At 42.0% G+C, this 26,742-nt stretch overlaps 6 protein-coding genes across 6 annotated transcripts; 1 reads left to right on the forward strand and 5 right to left on the reverse strand.

Moving 5' to 3' along the window:
- Positions 1 to 1,251: 1,251 nt before the first annotated feature.
- Positions 1,252 to 3,145, reverse strand: LOC146981779 (uncharacterized). Its single transcript, XM_085788197.1, has 2 exons — positions 2,616 to 3,145; positions 1,252 to 2,334 (listed from the first exon to the last, which is right to left on the reverse strand). The coding sequence occupies exons 1-2, from the start codon at positions 3,018 to 3,020 to the stop codon at positions 2,164 to 2,166; spliced, it is 576 nt and encodes a 191-aa protein (XP_085644323.1). The 5' UTR covers positions 3,021 to 3,145; the 3' UTR covers positions 1,252 to 2,163.
- A 2,877-nt stretch (positions 3,146 to 6,022) lies between these two features.
- On the reverse strand, positions 6,023 to 12,350 carry carnmt1 (carnosine N-methyltransferase 1). Its single transcript, XM_085787310.1, has 8 exons — positions 12,213 to 12,350; positions 11,545 to 11,740; positions 11,260 to 11,426; positions 10,958 to 11,098; positions 10,567 to 10,745; positions 10,190 to 10,303; positions 6,396 to 6,499; positions 6,023 to 6,306 (listed from the first exon to the last, which is right to left on the reverse strand). Exons 1-8 carry the CDS (start codon positions 12,344 to 12,346, stop codon positions 6,112 to 6,114), a joined length of 1,230 nt encoding a protein of 409 aa, XP_085643436.1. The 5' UTR covers positions 12,347 to 12,350; the 3' UTR covers positions 6,023 to 6,111.
- A 976-nt stretch (positions 12,351 to 13,326) lies between these two features.
- On the reverse strand, positions 13,327 to 15,597 carry LOC146981781 (serpin A3-5-like). The gene is made up of 6 exons (XM_085787319.1): positions 15,556 to 15,597; positions 14,446 to 15,076; positions 14,272 to 14,342; positions 13,939 to 14,132; positions 13,688 to 13,835; positions 13,327 to 13,602 (listed from the first exon to the last, which is right to left on the reverse strand). Exons 2-6 carry the CDS (start codon positions 15,068 to 15,070, stop codon positions 13,408 to 13,410), a joined length of 1,233 nt encoding a protein of 410 aa, XP_085643445.1. The 5' UTR covers positions 15,071 to 15,076; positions 15,556 to 15,597; the 3' UTR covers positions 13,327 to 13,407.
- A 1,111-nt stretch (positions 15,598 to 16,708) lies between these two features.
- On the reverse strand, positions 16,709 to 18,251 carry LOC146981782 (dual specificity protein phosphatase 26-like). The gene is made up of 3 exons (XM_085787333.1): positions 17,808 to 18,251; positions 17,113 to 17,324; positions 16,709 to 17,023 (listed from the first exon to the last, which is right to left on the reverse strand). Exons 1-3 carry the CDS (start codon positions 17,984 to 17,986, stop codon positions 16,827 to 16,829), a joined length of 588 nt encoding a protein of 195 aa, XP_085643459.1. The 5' UTR covers positions 17,987 to 18,251; the 3' UTR covers positions 16,709 to 16,826.
- A 565-nt stretch (positions 18,252 to 18,816) lies between these two features.
- On the reverse strand, positions 18,817 to 22,921 carry bag4 (BCL2 associated athanogene 4). The gene is made up of 5 exons (XM_085787331.1): positions 22,652 to 22,921; positions 21,957 to 22,076; positions 21,533 to 21,763; positions 21,045 to 21,314; positions 18,817 to 20,624 (listed from the first exon to the last, which is right to left on the reverse strand). The coding sequence occupies exons 1-5, from the start codon at positions 22,742 to 22,744 to the stop codon at positions 20,154 to 20,156; spliced, it is 1,185 nt and encodes a 394-aa protein (XP_085643457.1). The 5' UTR covers positions 22,745 to 22,921; the 3' UTR covers positions 18,817 to 20,153.
- Positions 22,922 to 23,418: 497 nt separating this feature from the next.
- lsm1 (LSM1, U6 small nuclear RNA associated) lies at positions 23,419 to 26,362 on the forward strand. The gene is made up of 4 exons (XM_085787335.1): positions 23,419 to 23,605; positions 23,732 to 23,800; positions 23,978 to 24,093; positions 25,838 to 26,362. Exons 1-4 carry the CDS (start codon positions 23,560 to 23,562, stop codon positions 26,006 to 26,008), a joined length of 402 nt encoding a protein of 133 aa, XP_085643461.1. The 5' UTR covers positions 23,419 to 23,559; the 3' UTR covers positions 26,009 to 26,362.
- Positions 26,363 to 26,742: the final 380 nt, after the last annotated feature.

A 26,742-nucleotide genomic window follows, 5' to 3' on the forward strand; every position in this document is an offset into this window, starting at 1 on the left:
TATCACTTCAGTTTATATCTATCATGTAATTGAACGGTAAACTGCGTATAAAGCCTATATTATTACTCCCACCTGCATGTTAGAGGCGATATAACTCAAGTCCAGTGAACTAACTTTGTTTTAGCTAACATAGAAATCAAAGGAAACACTGCTAGCTTTAGCTGTTCGCTAACGACAGCTAATGAGCAATAAATAAATAAAAACGTCACGTTTCAAACTGCCACAAGTTGCTGAGCCTCTTGTTCACAGTCTCTGATACAAGCGCTAGTGACACAGATAACTTACCATGGCTGTACACTGGAGTCAATGGCGTGAAGCGTTTAATACAATCAATGGGTCTGCACGGGTCTTGAGTCAAATCCCACCACCTCATCATTAGTCCCGACACGGACCGACTGCCCCTTTATCAGCCGCTGGTCCAAAGGGCACACAGTCTTTCCAAGTAGCCTTGAGGAGTTCGTGACCTCCTCCTCTTCCTCCTCCTGCTCCTCCAACCCGTTCCGCCTCTTGAGCTGATGGAGGTACTATATGCTGCCCCACCTCCAACCACCATACGGTAAACGACTCTTTTCTTCTTATTTTTTTTAATAGGATAAAAAAAAACATCCAGTTGTTCACCCTTACAACCCCCCCCCCCCCTCCCAGGTAATTATACAGACACACTGACAGTCACAAGTTTGGAGACACCTTCTCATTAAATGACTTTTCTTTCTTTATTTTTTTACTTCCTACATTTTAAACTCATACTGAAGACATAAAAACTATGAAGGAACACATGAGGAATTATGTAGTAGCCTAAACAAAATCAGCTTTATGAGGTCGTCATCTGGAGTGGTTTTCCAACAGTCTGAGACCTTGTTTGACCTTAACTCTGCACAGTCCGACTCATCCCAAACCATCTCAACTGGGTTTAGGCCAGGTGACTGATAACACTTTTGTTTTAATTAGGCTAACCCTTTTTCCGTCACTAGCTACATAACTCTATATGTGTTCCTTTATATTTTTGATGTCTTCAGTTTGAATCTACAATGTAGAAAGTAATAAAAATAAAGAAAGACCATTGAATGAGAAGGTGTGTCCAAACTTTTGACTGGTACTGTAAAGCAAATTGGAGCCCACAGCACCTGCAAATACATGTAATAGCCTACATCCCCAGCTAAAAACAGCAGGAATGGGTAGTGTGTTATACACTTTTGGTAACTGGAGGCATCACAGGGCAGAATTAAATTATCAATATACACATGATTATTATTATTATATCATCTTTTACTGAATATTGACTAGCCTATGTGTTATTACTCTCTATAGTTAACCTGTGTACCTACCCTGTTAAATTTACATTTACATGTGCCTGTCAATTGCTACCATATTTACTTTACATTTTATAGCTTCTTACAACAGGATATATTCAACAATGCTGACATTATGGTTCATTTAATTTTACATAACACTGCCTCTGACATGTACATTGATGCAAAACTGCAAATTTGAAACCACAAGAAGAGTTTAGAAAAGTTTTTTTACAATGAGATTTATCAGTAAAATGTATTAGGGAAAAAAGTGCTAATAGAAAAGGACTGAGTCACATAATCTGTCAATAACTCAGGGATGAGTAACACAAAGCAAGCTCTGATAGATTTGAGTGGTTATAATATGAACTGTAATCCAGACCCAACTTTCATTACACCTTTGACACCGTTATGAATGTAACAAATGTAGCCTATAGTTTAAAAAAAAACACTACTGTAGGTTTTACATGTGGAGTGCCAACATAAAATACAAAATAAACTGTCAACATCTGAAATATTTACCACAAAATGGGTATTATTTTCTAAAAAGGGACATAACAGTAAAAAACTAACAACAAAATAAAACGTATACAACTTGGGTGTGGATGGGTATCCATCATTGTTACAGTGCTGATACAGATCTTATTGGTGCTTCGCCTAAACCCATAATCTAACACCGATACAAATTGGATCAGCCTGTATCACTCAGACTACTGGTAAGCTAAACTGGCAGTCTGCAGCCTCTCACCTGGGTGCATCTCCAGCAGACTTAATGTGAACCTGATCAGACCCAGAGCGTCACATTTTCATCATCATGCTTTCATGCTGATGGTACCACAAAGTCAAAGAAGCTCACTGCTCCCTCCCATCACATTTAGGTCTCCATGGCATCCGAAGACGACTCTTTGACTTTTGAGTTTTGTTTTATTTGGGAACGGTCACTGACATCTTCTAGCAGTGAGAGGTCAAGCTCAGGTAAGGGGACCCTCCAGTACTGGAAGGAGTTATAAGCACAGTCTTCATGGCTGGTGTCCCCTTCAGGAGCCTACAGGAAGCATGAGAAAGAGAAAAGAGAGGGGCTGAGCTGAGGAGACATGTCCAACGCAGCTAATAGTGACATTTTAGACTGGATAACCCATAGTAGGTCAACCAATTAAAGGGAAAAACATATTAGGGAGACTTTGCGGTATCTCAGCGGGGTGTACAGTGAGTGAATGGTGACATCTAGTGGCCATTTACTGCCATTACACCAATGTATATTCCCTGTGTCCATCTATCTTAGCATGTTTTTAATTGCCAACTTATTCTACATAATCAGCAACTTACTGTATCGTTAGCTTTAGCAGTAGCCTCTGAACCTGCGGAGTCCTGCCGAGGTCGTTTCTTGATGTTTGTGGCAGAACTGGAGACGCCTCGGTCCTGGAAACTTCCAGAAGTCTGCACAGTCAAAACATTTGCAGCATGCTTCCTCCTAGTGTCGCAGTGTGTCGTCGTCTTGCGATGAAGCGCCGCTGCTGCTTCTTGTTCCCGCTCCGGGTCTTCGAAGTAGTGCGGCCTCTTCCTGCAGCGGCTGCCCAGCAGAGCCAGCAGCGACGGCGGGCTGAGGCTCACCCCCCCGGCCGGCGGCGTGCAGCTCTCCAGATGCATGTCAACACTGCACAGCGCATGGCAGCAGCATCTTTTGGAGGGAGAGTTGTGCAGCAGCGTGTCCTCGGAGCGTCTCTTCGCCATGGATGTCGGCTCTGTCAGCGCCCTGGTGTGCAACAGAAAACCTAAATTAGGTGGTAACAGCGACACTACTAACTACCTACTGCAGCTTGTTTTAGGCACAAACGTGTTGGTTCAGTCGTAGATACTTACTAGCTTACTTCTTCTTCCTCTGCGGTGTTGACGGCAGCTGACTCCCAGGTTGTTGGACTACTGCCACCTGTCGGCAGCATGCACTTCCTACATTGTTCGCCCTCCCAAATACTGGACTTTTTCTATGGCGTCATATTTATGTCATATTTTTCCACTTGGTGTCAGGCATAGACTGTGAAAATAAGGTGTCAGGCAGTGCACAGAGAAAAGACCCAAAACATGAAATGTATATTTTGTAGAGTGTACAATCTATTTTTATTTAAAATAATTAAAGCAGAAGTAAGTGATATATTTGTGTTAATATAAGTCTTAAATAGTTATATCTTCCGACAGCAATCACTTACATAGAGTGTTTGGACTGAAACACGGGTCTGTCAGTCCTTCTGCTCTGCTCTGAGCCGAAGAGAAAACATTTATCGTATCCTACAGTTTTTATCCAATGAGGAGAGAGAACGGCATGCAGGGCTGTGTGTGCAGCCAAGGGACGCCGTGAATGTGGTGACGTAGGGACGAGGACTGTTATGGTGCGTTCAAGGAAACTCGTATTTTTCCGACCTGTGAAGTCGTACCAGTTCGATCTGGTACGAGTTCACGGGTCGGAAGTTACGAGTGGCCGTTATAGTGACTTTCACAGGTAAAACAGGTCGGAAAAACACGAGTGGGTTGCCTGGAACGCTACAAAGTCGTAAGTTGTGACTTGAAGCTGTAATTTACGATTTCAAAAGCCTGCCTGGAACGCAGCATTAGCGAAAACGACCGGACCACTTACTTCTGCTTTAAGAATTAAATATGACTGAATGGTGTGATTGTAATATCTAACCAGAGAAGTAAAATGATGCTTTGTCAAGCCCTTCACCACTTCAATATCTATCTGAGAATTTAAAAAGAAAAACTAGAATTACTGCACTCGTGTGGTGGTCTGCCCCTGCCACTCATACTTGGTCTATACAATTATTTTTATGATTATTATAGACCCCAAGTTACTAAGACCCAGTGTCCATCATTGTGCAGCACAATTTCCTGTCTTTCTCTACTATACTATACTATCGATTACAGGCGAAAAAATCCCCCAAAATATACTCTAAATCTGCAGGTAAAAGATGCCTATGAACAAATGCAGCTATACAGAATAAATAAATAAATACTTCTTCCATGTTAGTGCATCTTTTATGATAAGAGCACAAGTACAACCTAATAGATCTAATACTAATACTAATAGGAGCAATTTCAGATTGCCATTAGACATCAACAGCAGCTTTTATTTTTTGAATAATCTGGCCAGTAATCAATCTCAAGTATGTCTGTAAAGAAAAGGCTTTGTGGTGTGGTGATCAGAACTGCTTGCTAACAACGCTCTGGGTGCCAACTGATTTGTTCTGACTCTCATGAGAAATGTGCCACATCCTTTTTCAGTGTGGGGAAATTTTGTTATACTGAGACGTGTTATGACCTGTACAAAATCATGACGACAGCGAGACCGTAAAGTGATACGCACAGTTGCAGAACTCTTAGAAGAGGCAGCACAATTCATTATAAACTATTTTTCACAAATCAGTTTTATCAATTTTCAATTAACTAAATCTGCTCACTTTATTGAAAAGTTTAAATATCCTTAGACATCACTTATTGAACAAATGTATACACTACTCACAAAAAGTTAGGGATATTCAGCTTTCAGATAGAATTTCAGAATTAATTCATCAATTAATGAACTTAATTTGACCTTCTCTAAACTTTTGAATGCACACGTCCGACTGTTAAATGTTTCAATACTGAAAACATAACATCGTGCCCTAACAAGCGTCTGATCCATGATTCAACCACTAAGCTTTCTGGTTCAATGACAGTTTGTATTGAATCAGTCCTCTTCATCATGCCATTCACATTTCTACATCATCAAGACGAAACCTGTAACAGTCCACCAACAGTACCTGGACATGTGGAGACTTCAGAGGATGGGATTTTCTCAGAGGGAAGTGTCAACTGGGCTCAGAGTGTCTCATCAGCAGGTTGAACAGAGAGACAGAGAGACTGGAAGAGCCACAGAAAAGCAGAGAAGTGGACGTCCTTTGGCCTCATGACAACTTATTGACACAGTGACATTTTTTGTTGTGGTATACCCACCACTGTTGTTAGCTTTTGTTTCAATGTTTGAGATACAGAAATTCCCATTGCATACTTTTACTTAAAATGCCCTACTTTCATGACATATCACTGTAGCATAGCATAACAACATAGCGTAACATAATACATAAATTTCACCCCCAAGTCAAATATACATAACTTTTTGCTAGTAGTGTATATCTCCAATCTGACAGTAAAATTATAGAGATTCATATTTTTGAAATGTTTGGCTTTATTCCAAAGTGTGATTAGAAATCAGAAAAGTTGATGAAAATCCTCTCCAACTATTCCCGAAACATGTTTTGATAACATTTTCATATCCAATGAGCTATGCAAGTGAACAGATGTGGTTACTGGCACCATATTTGAAAAAATAAAAATAAATAGATATCAAAAGCAGTTGTTGATGTCACATTCTCTATTCACAAACACATAAACTCTGAGGCAGTGAAAGCCAATGGGGATAAAAACAAATGACACTGCAGGCTTGGTTAAAAGAAATTTGCTCTTCATGGTTTGTAGCCAACACACAAACCAGTAAAGCAAAATAGCACCCAAGGGTAACTGACTCATCTCATGCCCAAGGGCTGAAGAGATATATAGCATTTAGACATTTGTCCGATTACATAGTACTATATCATGTCATATTACCTGCTGTGTTGGAAACATTTCTCCATGAGATGCATCATAAAAAATATATATACACAAGAAAAAAGAAAATCTATGTCCATTGATTTTTTTTCTTCCATTTCCATTTTCTTGGTTTTATCAGTCTAATATTTTCTTAGTCAATGGTTGTGCTCCTCTAAGTTCACCAATTTTGTCCACGGGCCTTTTGTCACGTGGGGTTGTCAGTGCCCTCTCTCCGAGGTGACTTAGCAGCTGGAGGAGAAATCTGTTGTTGGTCGTCTTCTTGACAGTCGAAATACAGCTCTGCAGGTTTTCTTGCCACGAAGAAGATGCAGTCATAAACATATCTCAACATAGAGCGGTCGTTCTCTGTGTAGGTGGTCTGCATCGACTCTTTCTCCACCTGTAGGAGATATATTCAAGACTGAAACAAGATTTCTGATCGGGAACATGATATTAAGTTATGAATTGTAATTTAAGTTGTTGGTTTACCTCAATGTGGAAGCCAAAATTAACCATTGCTGTCCTAATGTCTTCATAGCTGAGTTCAATTGAGAGCTCATTGGCCATGTTCTCAAAGTGATACAGCAGTGGACCTGAAAAAATATCAAAGTTAAATATCTCAGCAGAGATATGTTCATCTTGACTCTAAAAGACTATTCTTAAACAATCTGTCATCTTCTTCAGACAAACAGTAACACTGATGTAAATTCTAATTGTATTATGTGGTTTTGTTTTCTTATTTACTGATAACAACTCAAGTATAAATGTAATTTTATAAATATATGACCTAATAGACCAAATGCATTATAGCCACTATCTGAATGTGTCCAGTGTTTGGATTTAGCCCTACAGGAGACACTGGTGGTCCCTCTCAACATCTCTACAGGCACAACTACGGTAATCTGAGTAATGCAGAAAGTTGCCAACTGGTGTGTTTTTATTTACGGTAAGTACATTAAGTAACATCTGGAAAACCACAAAGAAATAACAACAACAAAGATAAATGTGATTTATATGAATCAGAAGTGACTGCAGGTTCATTGGGCTTTGTTTTAACAGTCATGATCTAAAGGAAGTGGCATATGTATTTAAGGTGTGTCAATAACCACTTGGGGGCTTGAGGGCATGATTCAAAAGGGTCGTGCTTAGTGTTGATTTTGACTGTTTTGGGCATGATGTACAGTAAACCAATCAGAGTGTCAGCCAGGTGTGTTTTGCTCTTGGCACATTTCTATTTTAATGGCACACTGGAGATGAGGAAATCAATGTGCTGCTCACAGCTCTGGAAGAGGAACTATGCAGGATTTCTACCTTAAAGGTTGAATATGGAGAATGCTTAAAAGGGGCGCAGAATATAAAGTATTGATTTTCCATTTTAAAAAAAATTATATTTAGTCTGAATTAAATAATTTAAGAAATTTTGACGGCTTCGACAATGACTTCCAGTTTACCTCGTACCAGCCAGTAGCCGGCATTGGGAATCACTTCCACTGTTTTGCTAAGCCTCCTCCCAGTCGTATGCATTTGTTTTCAACAAAGCCTTTTATAATCAATCAGAGGATCAATGGATTATCATACATATTACAATGTGTGTATTTGTGTAGTCTTATCTGTCATAACGGTTTACAGGGCGCGTTTGTGTCGCGAACTTGCGGTGCCACCGGGAGGAGAGCTGTGATGGGTCAGAGGCTCTGATCATGTAGGTTTGGTTTTCAGCCACAATGTGGAAGCGAGCCTCCACTCTCCCTGTAACAAGTTACAAGTCATTTATCTAACACAGGGATGCAAACGGGTCAGGACCAAAAAAGAGAGGAATTGTCTGGGGGAGGGGGGGTGCTCACCATTAACAAATAAGTACATTACAATATCATGGAAAAGTCCATCTCCAGTAGTTCAACCCCAACCAAGTATTGAGTGCATATAGATGGACATAGTTTTCAGAAGGCCAACATTTCTATATTAAAAATGCTTAAAAAAAAAAATCCTTTGCAATATTTCAATTTTGGAGATACTGAATTTTAGGTCTTCACTGAATGTTAGTCATAATTATTACTATTAAAATAAACAGAATGTGTTAGTTTCACTTTTTTAATTGAACACATTCTACATCGCGGAGGCGACGTCTTTCCACTTAGGGCTTCCTTCACCTCTGAAACGGGGCAGAGCTCCGTGGGAGACACCTTCCTGACACAGCAACATAGGGAACCGTGCATGTCCGCGGCGCACAGCTCCACGGACATGCACGGGGGGAAAAAACGGCGTTGCTGTTGCACCGACTGCACGCGGCTACGCGCCGCTTTGGGTAACGAGCGCGCATGTCGCGCGTCCACATTGGAGGTCGGCTGTTATCAGTATAATCAGAAGAATCCATGAATGAGTTCGCCTCAGTTTCACGTGATTGTCACTGTCAGCCTGTTAGAAAAACATTTTACTGACCCCAGCTGAGACGCTGAGACCCCCCCCTCCCAAAAACAAAAACTCTTCGGATCTGAACGATTCACACAAGTCACCTAATTGACCCTTCGCCAACTCCTCCCACAAACGGCTATTGTCCAATCCTACGTTAGCAACCGTAACTATAGGCCTGGCAAGCTTTCCGCAGTGAGTCATTACGTTTGCTTTTGTGGACACATTTTGAGACTAGGACGAAAAACATTTGTTTGTAGAGAAGGATGTTGTTGTTGCTGCTGCTGCTACTATGGTGGCGGTGGCGGCGGCAGCAGCAATATAGAGATGTTCAGATACGAGCAGACTTTTTTTTCGACTTGAGCAAGTGTAAATATGGGGATAACCATATGTTCACCTCCGAAATGACAGCTGTACTTTTAGGGCTTTTACCTGGGCTTTTAGGCGAGGGATCCTCCAGGCAGGGACTGCTTTCACTGACTGATACAGCGGTGGGAGAAAAAAAACAGCAACGAAAGCTGTATGTGGTTCACAATCGCCCCAAAACTTGCAGTTTGACAACGTTTCATGACCAGTGAGATGACCCAAGTCTTCGTGGGTTGATAGACGGTAAAAATTACCAGCCCTTACTGCTGCTCTGTACATTGTCCAGTCGTGTCGTTGAACAGATGTTTTATCCTCCTGCGCGAGTCACGTCACTGAAAACTCTGAATGATCTTTGTGACTTCTTCTCTCTATTATCTCAGAGCAGTTTATCCAGAAATTTGCTGATATTTCCTTTGAAATCGATACCAAATATTGCCAGGAGCATGGCTGGGAGTGAAAGCTTGCCCGGCGTAGCAACAGTAACCAAGGGGGCGGGGCTTACGCGAAGGGTCAATTGGTCATGAAAAAAGCGAGTAGCGCTTTTCGGCGCGCTGTTTGCATCCCTGCTAACATCACAATTAGTCCGAAACTGTTTAATGAAGGTAAAAATGAAACAAAGGTAAATATCCTGCGTAGTACTTCTCCTCTATATCCTCTGATCAAAGCGGCGTCCCTCGCAACGGTGTGTTATGGCCCTTTTCCACAACACAGTTACAGCTCTAGTTACAGATCCGTCTGCACCTTGATTACTATCATGATCAATAGCAGGGATGTGAATCTCGGGGTGTCTCACGATTCATCCTCTCAATTGACAATAGAGGATCGGGTTGATGATGGGCACAAGTCTAGTCACAGAGATTCAATAGGGCATTTTAATCGCATCAGTTTATGGTTAATAATCAGTTAACATGCGTCTTGGCATCTTGACTTCCTGCAACGCTGTGTATGGAAGCCTGTGAGGGCTGAATCGATCCAGAATTGTAGATGATAAGGATCGCGATTCTTACATGAATCGTTTTTTCCCCCCCACCCCTAATCAATAGATGGTGGTATTCTGCTCATTCTCCATATTCAACCTTTAGCTATGCTACATTGTAAGAGGCTGTGTACACATTGTGTACTAGCATACTGCCCCATTAATAATGCACTCTTAAAAGAAAATTAAAATGCTACACCATTGACTTCAGACCAGGTTTTTGTTGGCTCAATCAAAAGATCCCATTCTCAGGATGTAATGCACCGACAGTGTGGCTGACAAAAGCCTCATTTTAAGAGAAACAATGGGTGCAACTGCTAGTTGACAAATGTGGGTACAGAACAAGAAAATGACAACTGCCTTGATGTGAAACTAGTAAAGACACCTGTGTTTTGCTTTGCACAGCCAGCACCCTTTGTATACGACACCTAACTAAAGACACAGTTGGCTACACAAATTAATAACCATGTATTTGCATTTTGTACGCCACCACTACCAACAGCAGGTTATCAATAGCATTTTGTATTTTACTCACCCAGGTTGATCCACACTCCACCGGGCTTCAGAATCTTCCAGATGGTTTCCACATACTCTATGACATTATGAGCTGTGTCAATAAAGAAGCAGGTAGCCACACAGTCCCAGGAATCTGACAGACACAGAAAAATATAACATGATCACTTTTGATTAATACTCATACTAACCTAAGGCTCTTATATATTATTAAGATTCACAATTCATTGCAATTGCAATAAATGTTGCAATTGCAATGAATTGTTAAGTGTATGTAGATTCCCAGAGGGGCTAATGAATACATAAAGTTGCCAGAAGTTCATACAAAGGCATTAGTCTCTCCCAGGGTTTATGTACTTTTGACTGCTTGCTACAATGGCAACAACAGCATTTACTTACCTGTCTCATTGTAGACCTCCACAAAATCCCCTGCTACCATGGAGAAGTCTGAGGTCAGAGGTAAGCTCTGAGGGTTGACATCGGGGAATCTGATTGGTCGTATTTGGTCAGAGGATTTCTTGTTATTGCTGAACTGGTGGATCCAAGGGTACAGGGTCAGAGCATGGACCTTTTCACACCTGAATGGAGCAGTCCAAATTCATGGAGGAGAGGTTGATGGAAGTAGCATTCTGGATATAGGTGCATTGAGTATGAATTATTAATTTTTATTTTCTTTCTAAACACTCACAAATACATCATGCACTTCATACAAAGTTCAATCTCATGAAAGCAAAAATATGCCTGAAAGTATGCGTAAGAAGGTGAAAGGTAGTGTTAGTGTCTGTGTTACCTATTGAGAACAAAGTTTGAGGAGAACAGCATGAAGAGGCTCCACTCGTTGCCTTGGCATATATAACCCAGGCGAGCTATCTCCCAGGCTAGGCGGCCAAGGCCAGCACCCGGAACCAGCACGCTCACCTTAGACACATCACTGACATAATAAAATGCACATATCACATGGAAACCACAGAGAAAGTCACAATATCAGAATTTTTTCAATACAATTATGTAATCATATGTCTGGCCAAAATGTGTAGCATGTTTTTGGCATGCATGCATGCATCAGTGTACGGGAGTATGTATGTTTCCTACTATTGGTCACTTGGGAAGAGTCTTTGGATCTCTTGGATGATAGGCAGGTAGCAGGTGCTCCTCTCAACTTGGCCTGCATCACTCCAGTCTCTGACAAACTGCTTTATCGTGGACTTCAGCTTGTCCAAGTCAAATGTGGAGGCTGGTCTGGCCTTTTTTGGATCCTCCTGAGGGAAAACGTAAGTGGGACACATCTACATGCATTCTTGAAATAAATCACAATTAATAAATGTTCATACAACAAAACATTTACCCAGTACATGACCTGCCTCTCTCAGGTCTTACCCTTTCGCCATACCCGATGTTTTCAAACATATCAAGGCTGTTGTGAATGATGGCCTGCAACACCTCTTGGTTGTGTTCAGCGCACTGGCTGATCTGATCCAGGTTGGACAGGACACCGGGCAGCATGTTCTGGTGGTGCTGCGGTAGGCTCCGAAACTGGCGCTCAGCGCGTTTGACCTGCTCCTGGACATGGACCCTGGTGGAAGAGAGCACATGAGACAGCTGAGGATCACAAGCTCCTTCATGTCAGGTGGAGCCAAGGAGGGAGCACAAGTAGCAGTTGTTGTAAGGCCTGATTTAAAGTTATGGGCCTGACCCTTGGGTCCAATGGGGATGTATTATTATTGATAATAACAATAATAATAGCAACTGCTTTTACTGTATTCAAGTGAGCCACAGATGTGACATTGATTGTTAGAGAGAACAAGGGAGACACATTCTGACCGAGTTCAAAAACTCATCCAATAAATGAAATGATAAATGACAACAGAACCAAGTAAAGTAAAGGCTGATTCAACTAGGACAAAGCCCGGTAACGTTACACTATCCCAGTTTCCCTCCGGACCCAGTAATCTGTCTTCTCCTATTGTTATATGCTAACAACATCGTTTGTTGACACAACCCGCCGTTGCCTCCCCGTTATTTTCTTTAACCCATCTTCATCATACCTGTAAAACCTAAAAACGTCGATTATTCTCCAGAAATGCTGCCTTTCCAGCCTGGCCTCCTCTTCGGGGCTGCGTTTTATTCTTTCTTTGCGAAAAAATCCACCGTGCGCCCCTTCTGCTCCGGTCTCGGCCATGTCTGAGACAAACTTCCGTCCGGCCAATCAGAGCGCGGTTAGGTTTTTCTTCGTTAGTTGTATTTGATTCCAGCAGCTCAGACTCCAGGAGGCGCGTCGCTGCCCCCTGCCGGCGGACGACCGCACTGCAGCAAGTCAGCGTTGAAATCATTATGAGGGCCTATGAGGGCCAATGTAGGCTAATGTTTTTTATGTAGCACTCCAATGAATAGTAGGCTGTTTGTTGTAAACTATCAAGATTTAATCAGCATGCACATTCTCCTTTGGGTGGTGCTGGGAGCAGATCCCCAGTCAAGTTCAACATAAAAAAAATCAACACTTGCTCCCGCATTCACTTGAAGCTCTTTTATTTAGTCATTTAGTCAACGTTTCAGTCTATTGACCTTCATCAGGACCCAGTGGGTTCTGGGTCCTGACTGAGACGTTGACTAAATGACTAAATAAAAGAGCTTCAAGTGAGTGCGGGAGCAAGTGTTGATTTTGTATGTTTGTTGTAAACTGCCACACCTTTTCAATGTTCCCAAATAAAAAAAGAAAAGGGAAACTTTCCCTCAGTTGGGTCAGAAGATTTCATATAGCTCATAATTTCATGTAGGCTATGTCCCATTTGGTGCCCCCATTTGCTTGGTCCAGTGGCTGTCCAGCCCCATAATATTTTCACATTATGTAAAGAAATTGTGACACTATTACATTGTGACAAAATGCAACATTCTCATTTAAGGTGAGGCAGTTTTTGTGAATTTAGGAGAATGAAAGAAGACCAAATCAAGTAAAATAACCACCTTTATGTGGATTTTCTACTGTTTCTTTCCACTATCCTGAAAGACGACATGTTAAGGAAGCAAAATAGCCCACAATCTCCAAATTGATCAGTGCACGAAAAAAACAATGTAGGCTATATTACATTATATATAATTAGCCTAATTAGTTGTTTGATTGTATCAGTCATAAAAGAAGAAAGAAAGACACTAAACTAAATATTTATTTATGTGTTTTTATTTTTTAAATTGTATAATCTGATGCAACAGCTGTGCTTGAGTAAGGATAAATTCTCTCCATCATCATTCATTTGGATTGTTAATCTTGCCAATGAAGAGGGTGTCTTCTGTGACGCGGTCAGTGATGATGACCATAAATGGACGATTGAACTTCAAGACAGGGATGTGGCGGAAGGACAGAAGTGTGATGCCAATGCCTGTAGCAGCTGCAGCGGTGGCTCCAGCCTCATCCACATCCAGTGTAGCTTGGTGCACAACCTGTGGTACAAGAAAGGCACGGTGAGATGAAAGGTGGATGGAAAACAGGGAAAGGAATACAACATTACATGCTCTCGGTCTTTACCTCTGACACTGCCAGTTTAGCCCCCTCTGCGATGCCAGTCAGGTCTGCGCGATCACTAAACATGTCTGTCATTCCCATTTGATTCAACACATCATTCAGCTTGTAGGAAGTCTTGATGGAGAATTTTGGAACATATACGTCATATCTCCTATAAAATTGAAAAAATAGATACACATTCAGTGATTGATATGACAGGACAGAAATGAGTTTCAAACCACTTGTGTTAGAATTTAAGGATGATTTCTCCCAACCTGGACTTCATCCACTTTAGCCATTTCGTGACGTGGCCTGGGCAAATGGCACCCTCCAGTTCTGCCATATCATCAGGCAATATCAGCAGCATGGAGTTGGAGCTGTTGAAGGGAAGGTGGAGGACTGAGGTGTTAATGGCCTGGTCATAATAGATGTCAACGTTGTCCTCCATATTCATCATCTGGACTGGAACCTGGAAAGTGACAATTTAAACACAAAACTCTTTAACTGGAAAATGCAAACAGCATGCTGGAGGCATGATGATGATGATGATGATGATGCATAATGATTGCAACTCCAGCCCACTCTGAATAAATGATTGAACTCTGAACCTTGGTGTTTGCAGCCACACTGAACTCATCCTCCTTGGTCAGAGAAGTTTGAAAGGGAGTCTGCCACATTCCTGTATGATGGTGATGAGCAGGAGTACAACTCAGTTTGTATAGTAATGCATTAAACTTAAATTTGAGAGAGAGAAACTATATATCATTTATGTCACTTTTTACCTTTGAAGTAGATGTAGCTGATGAGATACATGACTGTGCTTGCATCCAGGTCTTCAACCAGCTTCTCGATTTTCCCATTGGTCTTCTCTGACACATACTGGTTGATGGTATCGGCGCTCTCTGTGGTTTTGGTGAAGTCAACATTGAACCCTTCTGAAAAGTAAGACTGCTTCAAGACATCCAGGAACTCAGGGCTCGCCTTGAAGAGCTTATCAACAAACACAGCTGTGCCCTCACTGGTGTCTTGAGACAACTTGGACCTTTCGAGGATTGTCTGGAAAGCCTGATTTACATTTTCCTGTGTCAGCAGGGAGTTGTTGAAACCAAGACCGCTGAAAAGCTGTCGGTGGGTCTCCCCCCGAGCTCCTGCAGACAAGGCAGCCAAGGCGGTGGACACACTTCTTGGTGAGAAGAAGATGTTCTTGCCCTGTGAGTCAGCATGTGCTGCCAACTTCCTGTACAGACTGTAGGTAAACTCTTTGTTTGCTGAGGACACCAGTGAGACAGGGGAGCTTACAGTCTCTTGAGTCTGTTCATCAGCCTGCACATGACCTTCGTGGTGATGGCCTCTTCCCACGCAGACCACTGCTGATAAGATCCAGATACCAAGGACTGCATGCATCATGGTGAACTAAAAGAAAGGTACACCACTGTTCATTTGGGTTGCACAATATTTGCTAGGGCAAATTCTCAGTAAACATACGATGAATATGTTGTTTTAAAATCTCTGAGGGACTATTCTTATTATGTGTTATTGTTAGTTATAGTTTTGGTCAATCCAAAAGCACATTTCCACGAACAATTCAAAATTTTACAACATGCCATTTTCTTTAAATACACAATTCAGTGTTTCAGTGTTTCTAAAATAAAACATGTGTCGTCATGTTGAACTTAATTTCTATTTACATTTTTGACTCATCCAGCAGCCAAATACACTTTTGATGTTCTTTTTTTTTTTTTTTTTTTTTACAAAAGATGTGATTTTACCCACATCATCCAAACAACAGCTGCATGAACTTTGGGTGTGCACTATGTCTGCATAGGTGGAGCACTTTAAAGTAATAAGCAAAAAAAAAAAAGTATGCTCTTTAAGTCTTTTGGAACACTCACCTTCTACTGAATGCTGCTCACAGAGTCTCACCAACCACAGACAGTGAGGCACAGGATGGTCAGAGGGGGATATCCCATTTTATAGGACTGACCACCACAACTGAACTTTGGTTTTGTTTATTCTCTATCAAAGCCTTTTATTTGCTTGGCTGCTGTATTTGTTCTGTGTAATGATTACTGTGCAGCCCTTACTGAGGTTGCAAACGACAAGTAGACAACATGTACGAAAACATGTTCTCAAGAAAATTAATAATTGAAGCAGTGTTTATGTCCGTCATTGATTATGGTGATATCATCTATAGACATGCTGCTGCCTCAACTCTGAAACGTCTAGATTCAGTCTATCATTCAGCTCTAAGATTTATCACGGGTGATAAATATGATACTCACCACTGTGTTTTGTATGGAAAAGTTGGTTGGCCTTCTCTTGAGGAAAGGCGCAAGAGGCACTGGTTTTTATATATTTTTCAGGCTCTTACAGGCAAATTGCCATTGTATGTAACAAATATGTTGGAATGGAACTCTGGTACTTACAGGACCCGTTCGGCTGAACTACTGCTACTCAAAGTTCCTCGAGTCTTTACGAGTATTGGCAAGACTGCTTTTTGTTATGCCCCTAGCTCTTGGAACGTGTTACAGCACATCCTGAGATTGGACGCGCTCCCTTCACTTAGTGAGTTTAGGTACTTGGTCATGAATAACTGTGTTTCCATTTGTAACTGTTTCAGATGATTGTGTTTCTTGTTTCTTGTTAAGTGTATATTGGTTGTAATCACTTCAAATGACTGTAACCACTGTCAATATTTTTAACTGCGTTGTAAACTCGACGACATTGAAAATGAGGGCAACCTCAATGTCTCTCGAGAATAAATAAAGGTTATAATAATAATAATAATAATAATAATAATAATAATAATGTTAGTGATGATTACAGTCTTCTTATCATACAGTAAAAACCCACTGAATGTGTAAGAAGTACCCATCCATACTTGCATCTATCAGTATACACAGCCTATCTCTGCAGAGTTATGTAAAAGGTAGGTAGCACTGATGTGTAAATTACATAGACAGCCAGACATTCAATGCACCAGTTATAATTTTAATGTAAAACCTCAATAACATACTGACAGAATAAAAAGTTTTGATCCAAGAAAGGACTGTTTAGTCCCTTATACAGTGGTAGTCCCTGTAGTGAAAAAGATAATGAAATCATCACTGTAATCTCTTAAACAAAGAATACTTGAACTGTCTGACCAGTATTCAGACATTGTTCAGTGATGTGTGCCAAACAGCTGGCCATCTAGTCTGATGAGCTGTCTGAGGAATCCTCGATTAGGGATTACACCACGGTTCTCTTTCACAGCACAAATAGCCTCCACGAGGGTGAGGTTCTGCTTCAGCATCAGGTAAGCCAGGACCAGGGTGGCAGAACGGCTCACTCCTACATGGCAGTGCACCAGGACCTTTCCTGTCAACCAGAAAAAACATTACATTAGCCGGTCGATTTCCAAGCAGATACTAAGCATATAATGGCCCCCCACCTCCTTTTTTTTTTACCTCCTCTGCTGAGAGCACTGTGGATAAAGTCTGCGGCAGCATGGAAGTTCACGCTCATATCAAAGTTACAAGCGTCATGAGCCTCTATGCCCATGTAGTTGATGTTCATGCGTGTGTAGATATCGGGCTGCCCTCTGCGTTGACTGTGAGCTGCGTTCAGGATGTGTGTGATACGATGCATTGACAGATCAGCTGCGTTCTCTGCACTGTGTCTGAAAAACACAGCACTGTATTAGGTATCTGACAATAGGTGGAATACACAGTAAAAATGCTGCAGGTTTCCTGCTGAATCATTTGTATGCAATGTATTTAAGAGTGATGGATTGATATTCAGAAAACTACTTCAAAAATGTGAGCTAGTACTTATCTGAATCCTGATACATGCTTTCATGTCCCTACATTAGTGGAAACTCTCACATATCATTGCTGTAGTTTACTCAAGTTCCTTATCTGGCATGCAGCTCGAAGGGTCTTGGATTACTCGTCCTGCAATTAAATCTGATTTATCATCAGTGCAGCTCTTTGACACATGTGGAGTGAATCCAGGTCCAGACTAGGGTGACATTTGTACGAGCGGTTCAGCCTTCTCTCTCTGTTACAATACGAATATTCAAAGAGGAAAAAGTCACAAAGCCATGCTTTGTTTTTGTCTCCCGGTCTATGGGTTTTTACCAAAAGTGAAGCAAGTTACTTACTGGTCACCGATATAAAGCCTTGGCCAGACTTCATCTGCATGGCTGATGATGCATTTGCCAGTAAACAGGAGCCTTTCCAACTCAAACACAGCAAGACCGGGGGAGCTCAGGTCAATTTCCACCTTCCGAGGAGGAGGTTTATCATTCCAGGATGCAGGAAGTTTAGATGTATATGACATAGCTTTTTCCACTTGTGACAGCCACCAGACTTGTACGTGACAGCAGTTCTATATTTTCCAAACTAGTCGATAAAAAAATCCAAAGTTTAAAAGAATAAAAAACTTCTTACATGTGTCTGAAAGCTAGAAGAGCAGTATTCCCGAGCAAGCCCCCTACAACCGCTGTGTCAGGCAGAGCAGTGTGAATACCAGAGGTGGTTTCAGTCTCAGGCTTCTGTGCCTCAGAGTCACTCACCACAGGGTGTCCCGAGTGTTGTCAGGCCATTTGACCCTAAATTAAATCTAGCTTGTGCGCCTCAAGCTTGCACAAGCCTGTGTTATGCTTTTGCATCAAAATAGCTGTCTATTTAAAGGTCTGAATGCTGGCTGGCAAAAGTAGGAAGAGTGGACCCCTGCAACCAGCAACTTGACAAGAACAAAAACCAATAGAAGAAAATGAAGGAGAAAAAAAAAGATATTCTTATTCTTGTATTTTACAACAGCAGATGTTTGCACTGCCAAGACATTATGCTTGGTTATCCATCTGGAGCCACTACCCACAAAGACCTGAGTGTTACCACTCAGAAAAACTTGTGTTCTCTTAACTGTAACTGAACTTAACTGTATTTGTACAATTTAAAATAACGATAACAGAAAAATAAAATTCATTTGATTGCAGGTTAAAAAATATACTGACATTTAATCATTTCTGGATTTTTTTTTCCTCATTTGTCATATTTTCAGTATTCATCAGGCAAAGATTCCCATCCTGTGTTGGAAACATGCATTACATCTGAAACTGTACAGTTGGGCTCCATTGAAACACAAAAATGAACACATGTGACAGATGATTTTCTTTTTCTCCATGCAAAGCTTGTCATCTTATTTTATTTTTTTCTAATTATACAAAACCATCTCCTGAAATATGGCACTCTTTTTTTCCTAAATCAACACATCAAGAACGACTGGGGGAAAAAAAGACCTGCTTTACACAAGAAAATGGATGGTGGTGAAAATCTGGGTTTGATATAACAAGGATATCAGTGCTAGAGTAAACAGAAAAAACTGTCAAACTAAACATCTGACCAGATTGGTGTGTCCAACATTGTCCTTAAGCACAAAAACATTACAGAAAAAGTACACCTGTTCCTTTATGCTTTACAGCAACTGATTGACGTCTGAAAATACAATTCTCCTGCCTTTTCCTATGCATGTTCCAAGTGTTCAAAAGGGAGAGATCAAACACAATTGAACATATTTTCAAGTAACTCCTACCATATTCCTATGCATCTGCAATAAGAGCAGTTCCTAGAGTGAAATACATGTCATTCAAAAATAGGTCTGATTCTAGGTCTGCACTTAAGAAGCAGTTTCATCCAAAAGATGAAGTAATGGGAACAGTATTCTTCAGGGGGTTTTCACTAATTTGCTACACTCTAGGTCCAATTATGAGCTTGGAGATGTCATGACTGTACTGAGTGCTTATCTGACATTACAGTGCATGCGGGGCTGGGAGCACATTTGAAAAGGAAAAGCGTTGCACCTATTCCTGCAGAGACGTGAAGTAGTAAGTATGGGGAAACTAAGTGTATGGACCCTATCAGGCATGAGGACGATATCATGACCATGCAAGTGGACTGCAACATGTAATAATTAGACAGCTAAGGAAGTGCACGTGTTGTTTGATGTTGGGTCAGACTAAAGCCGACCCACAATCCTGAGGGACAGCATGACGATAATCTGAATCTGTAGCACAGGTTAGAGACAACTAACAGTTGCAATGTGGCACTAAATAAAACCACCTTCCAGAAACTCCGCCGGGCATTATGCTGGCAAAGCCATAACGTAAAAGATAGGCTGAGCAAGAGTGTCAGATTGTGTAGACAGCACAGCCACCCATTGAGGCTGAAAGTCTTGACATATATACAACCACCAGTCTGCTCTTCTACTGCCATGTCACTCACACCAGCATAATATATGGTTTAAAAAGTTGGTTCCATGTACCAGTAATTGCTCTTGTTCTTGGGTCCATACATTTCAGGCTTTTTATATTATGGAAGTGGAAAAACAAACCGAAAGAAAACACAGCTCCAAAGAACAAGACTGGACCCTCACTGTGTTCATGGAAGATCTGAGAGAAGAAAAACAGCAAGACTTAGTGACCCACATACTGATGAATAAGTCCAGTTCAGAAGGCTTTCTTCTCCAGCCGGTCCAAGATGGCCTGGATCCTCTGTACAGCCTCCTTTCGGGATAACCGGACAGTCTCCTGTCCCTGAGTCTCCACAGAGTCCAGCTCCAGCAGCTCTTTGGTCAGCAGTTCCTCCAGACACCGGTAACTCTTGTCTGACTTTTTGCCAACAAACTCGTCAACATCCTCCTGAAGCAGCAGCACTCGGGCCATGACCTGCTGGACTTTAGCGAGGCCGGGGTTGTCGCTCAGGAGCTGATGTCCAGCCTGGCCTGGAGCTGGAGCAGGAGCTTGGGCCGGGGCGGAGGGTGGGGGCTCACCCTGTGAAGGGTTGGGTTCACCCCTCCCCGTTTTGATGTACATTTGGGGGGGTGAACTTATTTCGGCTGGCTTTCCGTTGGGGGGATTTGGGGATGGGGTCGGCCTGGGTTTAGGTCCCACTGGTGGGGCACGTTGGTGCTGTTGGTCCTGAAGTGATACAAAACAAAAGACTGCATTTAAGAAACTTGTTATTCCTCCGTCTGTTTAACATATAAGAACAGCAAGTTTGAATGTTATAAACTTATTTAGATGATTGATGCCTACACTGTGATGAAACTTGGCATCAGTAGTATTGCATTGCCAGCAAGACCAAATGTTGTGCATCTAGACCAGATAGGCGTCCTAATATTTATAGATAATAAAATTAAGATCAAATAAAGTATATAGTGCGGTTGTGCATCATCTTAACTTATCAATTCCAGTTTCTCATCTCAGGAGGTTGAAATAAACAGTTTGTTTAATTATGTTTTATTAGTGGCCTCTGCTTCCATTTATTTCAGTCAATTGCCAAAACCAAACAAATCTTTTGGAGAATGAAACAACTCTGGAAAAGCTGTAGCTTCGTACCTTAGGTTGATAAGGCGGTGGAGCGCCAGTTCCGGTGCCTGGCCATGCTGGAGGATGCGGAGGACGGACAGGATTCCCGTAGTGGTTTTGAGGAGGCTGCTGGCCTGGCTGCCATTGCTGCTGTGAGGGGGGTGCGTACGCACCGGAGTGTGCCCACGCTTCAGCCTGAGGACTGGGATGGAGAGACTGGCCAGTGGGGTATGGAGGATTTGGAGGCATCGCATGACCACCTTCACTATAGTGATATGGTCCAGGTGGATATCCAGGAGCCTGAGAAAGAGGAAGGACAGGTTTATGTTGTATTTCCAAAAATATTCAGATTCCTTTAGGCGTGAATGTACATTTGGTTCAGGGAAAAAGCCGAAGCAAACCACAAATATCACTGTGCATGGTATTCAACTTCAATGTGACATTTGGCAACTACTACTTCCTAAATTTGACTTTGGCCTGTGTTTAGATTAAATTAAATTTAGATTAAATGAACTCACCCCTTGACAGTGTGGAGCGGGATAGTGATGATGTTGGTGCTGAGAGTGTGGCTGACCAGACGGCCCACTGCTCTGCTCTGCTGGACAGCCCTGGTTTGGATAAGGACCTGGACCCGGCCTCTGGGGGTCAGCACAGTAGAAAGGGTTGGATGGGTGGAAACCACTTGTTGAATATTGACCCTGTGCTGGGCTGTAGACACCATGGCCATTTGGATAACCCCCAGGCATTACCTGCACGGAAAGCACAAGAGGAGGAATTAATGATGAATCTGTGTAAAAGTGTAAGTCAGTGATGTAACACAGCAGCACGCCATTGAAAAGTGCGAGGGAAAGGTGAAAGCTCTTAGGAGACTTAGGATAATGAAGATTTGCTCCTACACCAATGGATTTAGAGGGCCGGGCTGTGTTGCATCATGAGCCGTACCTGTGGATTGTACTGAGGCTGAACATCTGATCCCGAGGGATAGGTGTTTGCATAGTGTCCTGTGGAGTGAGACTGAGGATACCAGTAGTGTGAAGGGTAGCCGGGATACTGGGGAGCATCCTGTGAACACAGGGCATCACACAGAAGAGTTATTTACAGAGGACATCTCTTTGATTAAATGTCAGTAAATATTACTTGACTGTGATTTGGTAAACTCTTAACAGAGAAACAAAGAAGCACACTTTGAACAGCCCATCCCTGTTGGTACAACAACAGAGTAAACAACAGCACTGACTCATTCATTACTTGGTGAAGTGTTATCCACGGCGGGCTGAGCCAGTGCAGCTGACCGAGACGAGGCCAGGTTGAGTGTCTACAAGAGACAGCATCCTGCCGCGTGTTTATCACAGCTGTAATAAGCGCCACGACATTAACGGTGGTGTCGTCACGTCAAGATAAACGTGACAAACTCTGGGAACAGCTGAACTAGCAGGGCAGCGGTAACTATTACATAACACCAGCTAGCTGCGTTAGCCGTCCAGCTAGCATGGACACAGCTCTCTACGTCAGCTAGCTGGGCAATGATGCGAGTCAGTACAAACTCAATTTCTAAAAAAATAAAAAATAAAATAAGCACCCACACAGACAGCGAACACACGCCGGAGGATTTGACTATGCTGTATCCACTCACTTACCATGGTGTTATTCCAGTTTCCGCTGTTATTTCCCGAGTTACAAGTCGAGGGCCAGCCAGACTTCAGATCTGACTGCATCTGGTGATGATGCATCAGCTAAGCGCGTTCAGCGGCAGCCGTCCTGTCACCTGCCATAGCACAGAAACAAACCTTCAGCAGCCCTACTGTCACTTAGCCGTGCCACCGGTCGGTCTGAACTGTCCAACGACGTCTGTGTTTTTCTGCTGAAGTACAGACCGCTTGATTGAAATCAGGAAACGATTGAATGACGCTGAGCTCGGGCAATCCCGTCCTGTCTCTTTAATGAGGGCCACACGTCAAACCACAGAGGTCTCACTCCGCCGCTGGTTCCTGCCACCGCAGACGGCTTTGCGGAGTGAGGGATGTCAGGTCCTTCCGTCTTTTTTGTCCTCACTGAAGTTACCAAAATGTAATCATATTGAGGTTCTAATGTTTGGATGTGTTTAGGTGAAAGAATATTATTATTTTTGATGGTGTAAGTATGGCTGCTCAAACAAATGGGTGCGTTGTTCCGAATCTGCCACTGCCTCTGTCACATATACGATCCTTGGCATCACATGTGCGTCATAGACGCTATTAGCCAATGGGAAAAACGTCATAAAATATACATTTCGCCCAATAATAACAAATTTCTTATTGTTAATAAACGTTCCGTCTTTGGTGTTACTTTTATTTAAAGACGTATAATTAAAATACCGGCCCTACAAAGTGTACCAACACAAACTTAAACAGCCCACCGGCGCTCAAAGGGTTAAACGTCTACAGGAAGTTTATCCCAGGCGTGTATAAAAACGCTTCCTGTGCTCGTCTTGAAAGAAACATATTTTGAAACATTCATGGCTTAACGTTACATCAAGAAGAACGAAGCAGATAAACAGTAGCCCAAGATGAACTACGTACCGGGGACGGCAAGCCTCATAGACGACATCGACAGTAAGTTGGAGAGAAAGGGTTGCGGGAGAGCTGGTTTACAGAAGAAACATCGTTTCAAAATGTGGCATCGTGTTTGATACAAACTGGATGAAGTCTGAACCTGTCTGTGCTGCTTGTGTCCCACAGAGAAGCACCTGGTGCTGCTCCGAGATGGCAGGACACTGATCGGTTACCTCAGAAGCATTGATCAGTTTGGTACAAATCATTCAATTATCTCCCTCTTGATTCCTTTTGTGCAACGTGCAGATGATCAATCAAAACACGTCTGGCTAGTTCCTTTGAATGCTCATGTGTACATATAACCTATGCATACCCGCTGTTCTGTGTTACATTGCTCTGTATCTCTCTAACGCGTTTCTCTTGTCCTCTCAGCCAATTTAGTTTTTCATCAGACAGTTGAGCGCATCCACGTGGGGAAGAAATTTGGAGACATCCCCAGAGGAATCTTCATAGTGAGAGGAGAAAATGTAGTCCTGCTGGGAGAGATAGTGAGTGAACATGTCCTCGTTTTACGTTTTACCTATGTGTTTGAGTCTCATCATACAAATAACAATAACACTGGGCTACATGGCAAGCAATTACTGCAACCAATGATGGACTATAGTCATATTATTTGGTCTCCTGACAAAAATTATTTAGTAGGCTAATAGGCCTAATGAGTATTTGAAAAGAAGTTACCACAAACACATAGCCAGATATTTATCTTGCAATTAATTGAATAGATTAATAATTCTTTAGTCTACATTTTTGTTTTCATTTTTAGATTTTCAGTAGGTGGGCATATTGATTATGCTTATCTGATCTTAATATTATATTTTTCAATTTTTATGGCTATAAGATGGTAGGTTATAAAATAAGTCACTGAAAATATGACATAGCTGCTAATTTGTTTTTGTTTGTATCATAACTGGATTTGTGTGAAGCCTCCTACAGCTGTCTGCAGTTTATGACAGGAAATTTTGCAAATTTATGAATCCATCCTTAAAATGCTAAACATACATATTAAAAATACAAGATATTTATAAAGATGTATCCACTCCTGCTCAGCCACTTAAACAAGCTGTTATAGATGGCAACTGAGAATAGTTGAGATCAGAAAAGTTAAAGCAGAAGTAAGCGATCCGGTCGTTTTGGCTAACTTCATGTCAGCCGATGGAATTGGCAGTCCCTGTCCTCGTCCCTACGTCACCACATTCACGCGCATCCCTTGGGTGCACACACAGAGAGGACTGCCCCTTTATGCCGTTCTCTCTCCTCCTTGGATAAAGGTTGTAGGATACAAGGAAAGTTTTCTCCTTGGCTTACAGTAGAGCAGAGTGACTGACAGACCCGTGTTTCAGACCAAACGCTCTATATAAGTGATTGCTGTCGGAAGATATAACTATTTAAGACTTATATTAACACAAACATTCCGCTTACTTCTGCTTTAAGATATGCAACCTTTTGCAGCCACCATGCATCGTTAATGTGAGCTAATAGCCAAGACACTTAACAGCCACATTACGGTGACAGTATCGGCACGGTATTTGGCACAAGCATGACTCATGAACCCAGACTCCATATAAATATGCATCATGCAGTCAGTCACACAGCAGCAGAGAGTGCACGGTGTGCTGAGTGCACGGTGTGCTGAGTGTATCAGTTCACATACACAATAATGAATGATCGAGCTGCCATGAAGTTATGAGGGTCAGAGAATGTGATAATGTAACACCGACACAAAGCGTCAGTCCACTGTTGTCAAGCTCAGTGCCTCAGGTGATCTTCACTTTTTTTTTTTTTAATGGTTGGAGAGTCATTCATCACTCCTTCTCAAGTCATTTCTATTTTACTTGTGATCAGAACGAGAATTGTTGGCAGTGATTTAATCTGCAAGCAGGCTAGTTTTTTTTAATTTTTTTATATACCCCTTGCCCCAATCCTCTATCTTGAGTCTGTCTGGTTTGTGTAAATTGTCCCTGTAAAGCAAGGCTAGGTTTGTGGTTGAGCAGTGCAGGAGACTCTTCAGGTACATGTAGCGAGATATTGGATGATGTGGCCAATAGTGGCAGCTCTGTCTCAACAGTACCCAAACACTGTATGTTACTGTGTCATAGATACTAAAACTGCACACAGTTGATTAAGCAGAAAAACACAAAATGGGTCATTGTGGCTCATGCAAGTGTTTTTGAACTGTGTTTTAATGCAAGTGTAGTCACAAGCATTTAAATAATATGATGTCTGTCTCTGTAGGATGTGGATAAGCCCAGCGACACGGTCCTGCAGCAAGTTTCCATTGAAGAGATCCTGGAGGAGCAACGGTTGCAGCAGCAAGCCAAACAGGAAACGGAGAAAGTCAAAATGCAGGTCCTGAAGGACCGAGGCCTCTCCGTCCCCAAAGCTGACAACTTAGACGAATACTAACACAGCCTTGATTTCCCACGAGCCTCCTCCTCATTTTGAATGGGACTGAAGTTTGCTGGTGAATTTGAGTTTGAGAGAGCATGACTGTGTTTTTTAAGGGTACATGGGTGCATCACGCTGGGCCTGTTTATTGTAGTGTACTGTATGTTTAATTTCAATTAGGAGAGAAGATGTCATGGCTGCTCTCACTTTTGCAGATCATGGCGATAAAATGATGAATTCATATGTTTGTCTTAAGATCACTATGTTGACAATTTAGCAATTATTTTACAGCAGCACTTTCTCTTCATGATATGGGTAGTCTTATTGTTTGGACTCAAAAACTGTCTGTGCTCTATTAAAGAGTTGATTTTTTTTTCTTTATGGAAAGCTGCTTTGGAAAAAAGTGTCTCACCTTATCTTATGTTTGACTTTCAGGTTTAGCCTACTCTGGAGTAGATGCTTAACCGTTGAAGCTGAAGTGTTAAGGCAAATTTCACCCATAACAATCAGTCTTGTCCTGTCTGATGGCGCCATTCTCCCCGCACTCTACGATGTTGCCTCAAACGTGAGACTGATTGTGCATTTATTCGCCATGCATCAGGAAAGGGCTCTATTTGGGTAATTAATTTAAGGCGGGCGCCATATCAGTGCATCAGACAACCTCATGTCCAGTTTATAGAGATAAAGAGCACGGCCGGAACAATCGATCCTATCTGCTTTCATCAGTCAATAAGAAGCTTGTTAATCGTTTG

This window comes from Trachurus japonicus, chromosome 9 (assembly GCF_045865225.1).
Source record: "Trachurus japonicus isolate A0001 chromosome 9, Traja_1.0".
Taxonomy (NCBI): Eukaryota; Metazoa; Chordata; class Actinopteri; order Carangiformes; family Carangidae; genus Trachurus; species Trachurus japonicus.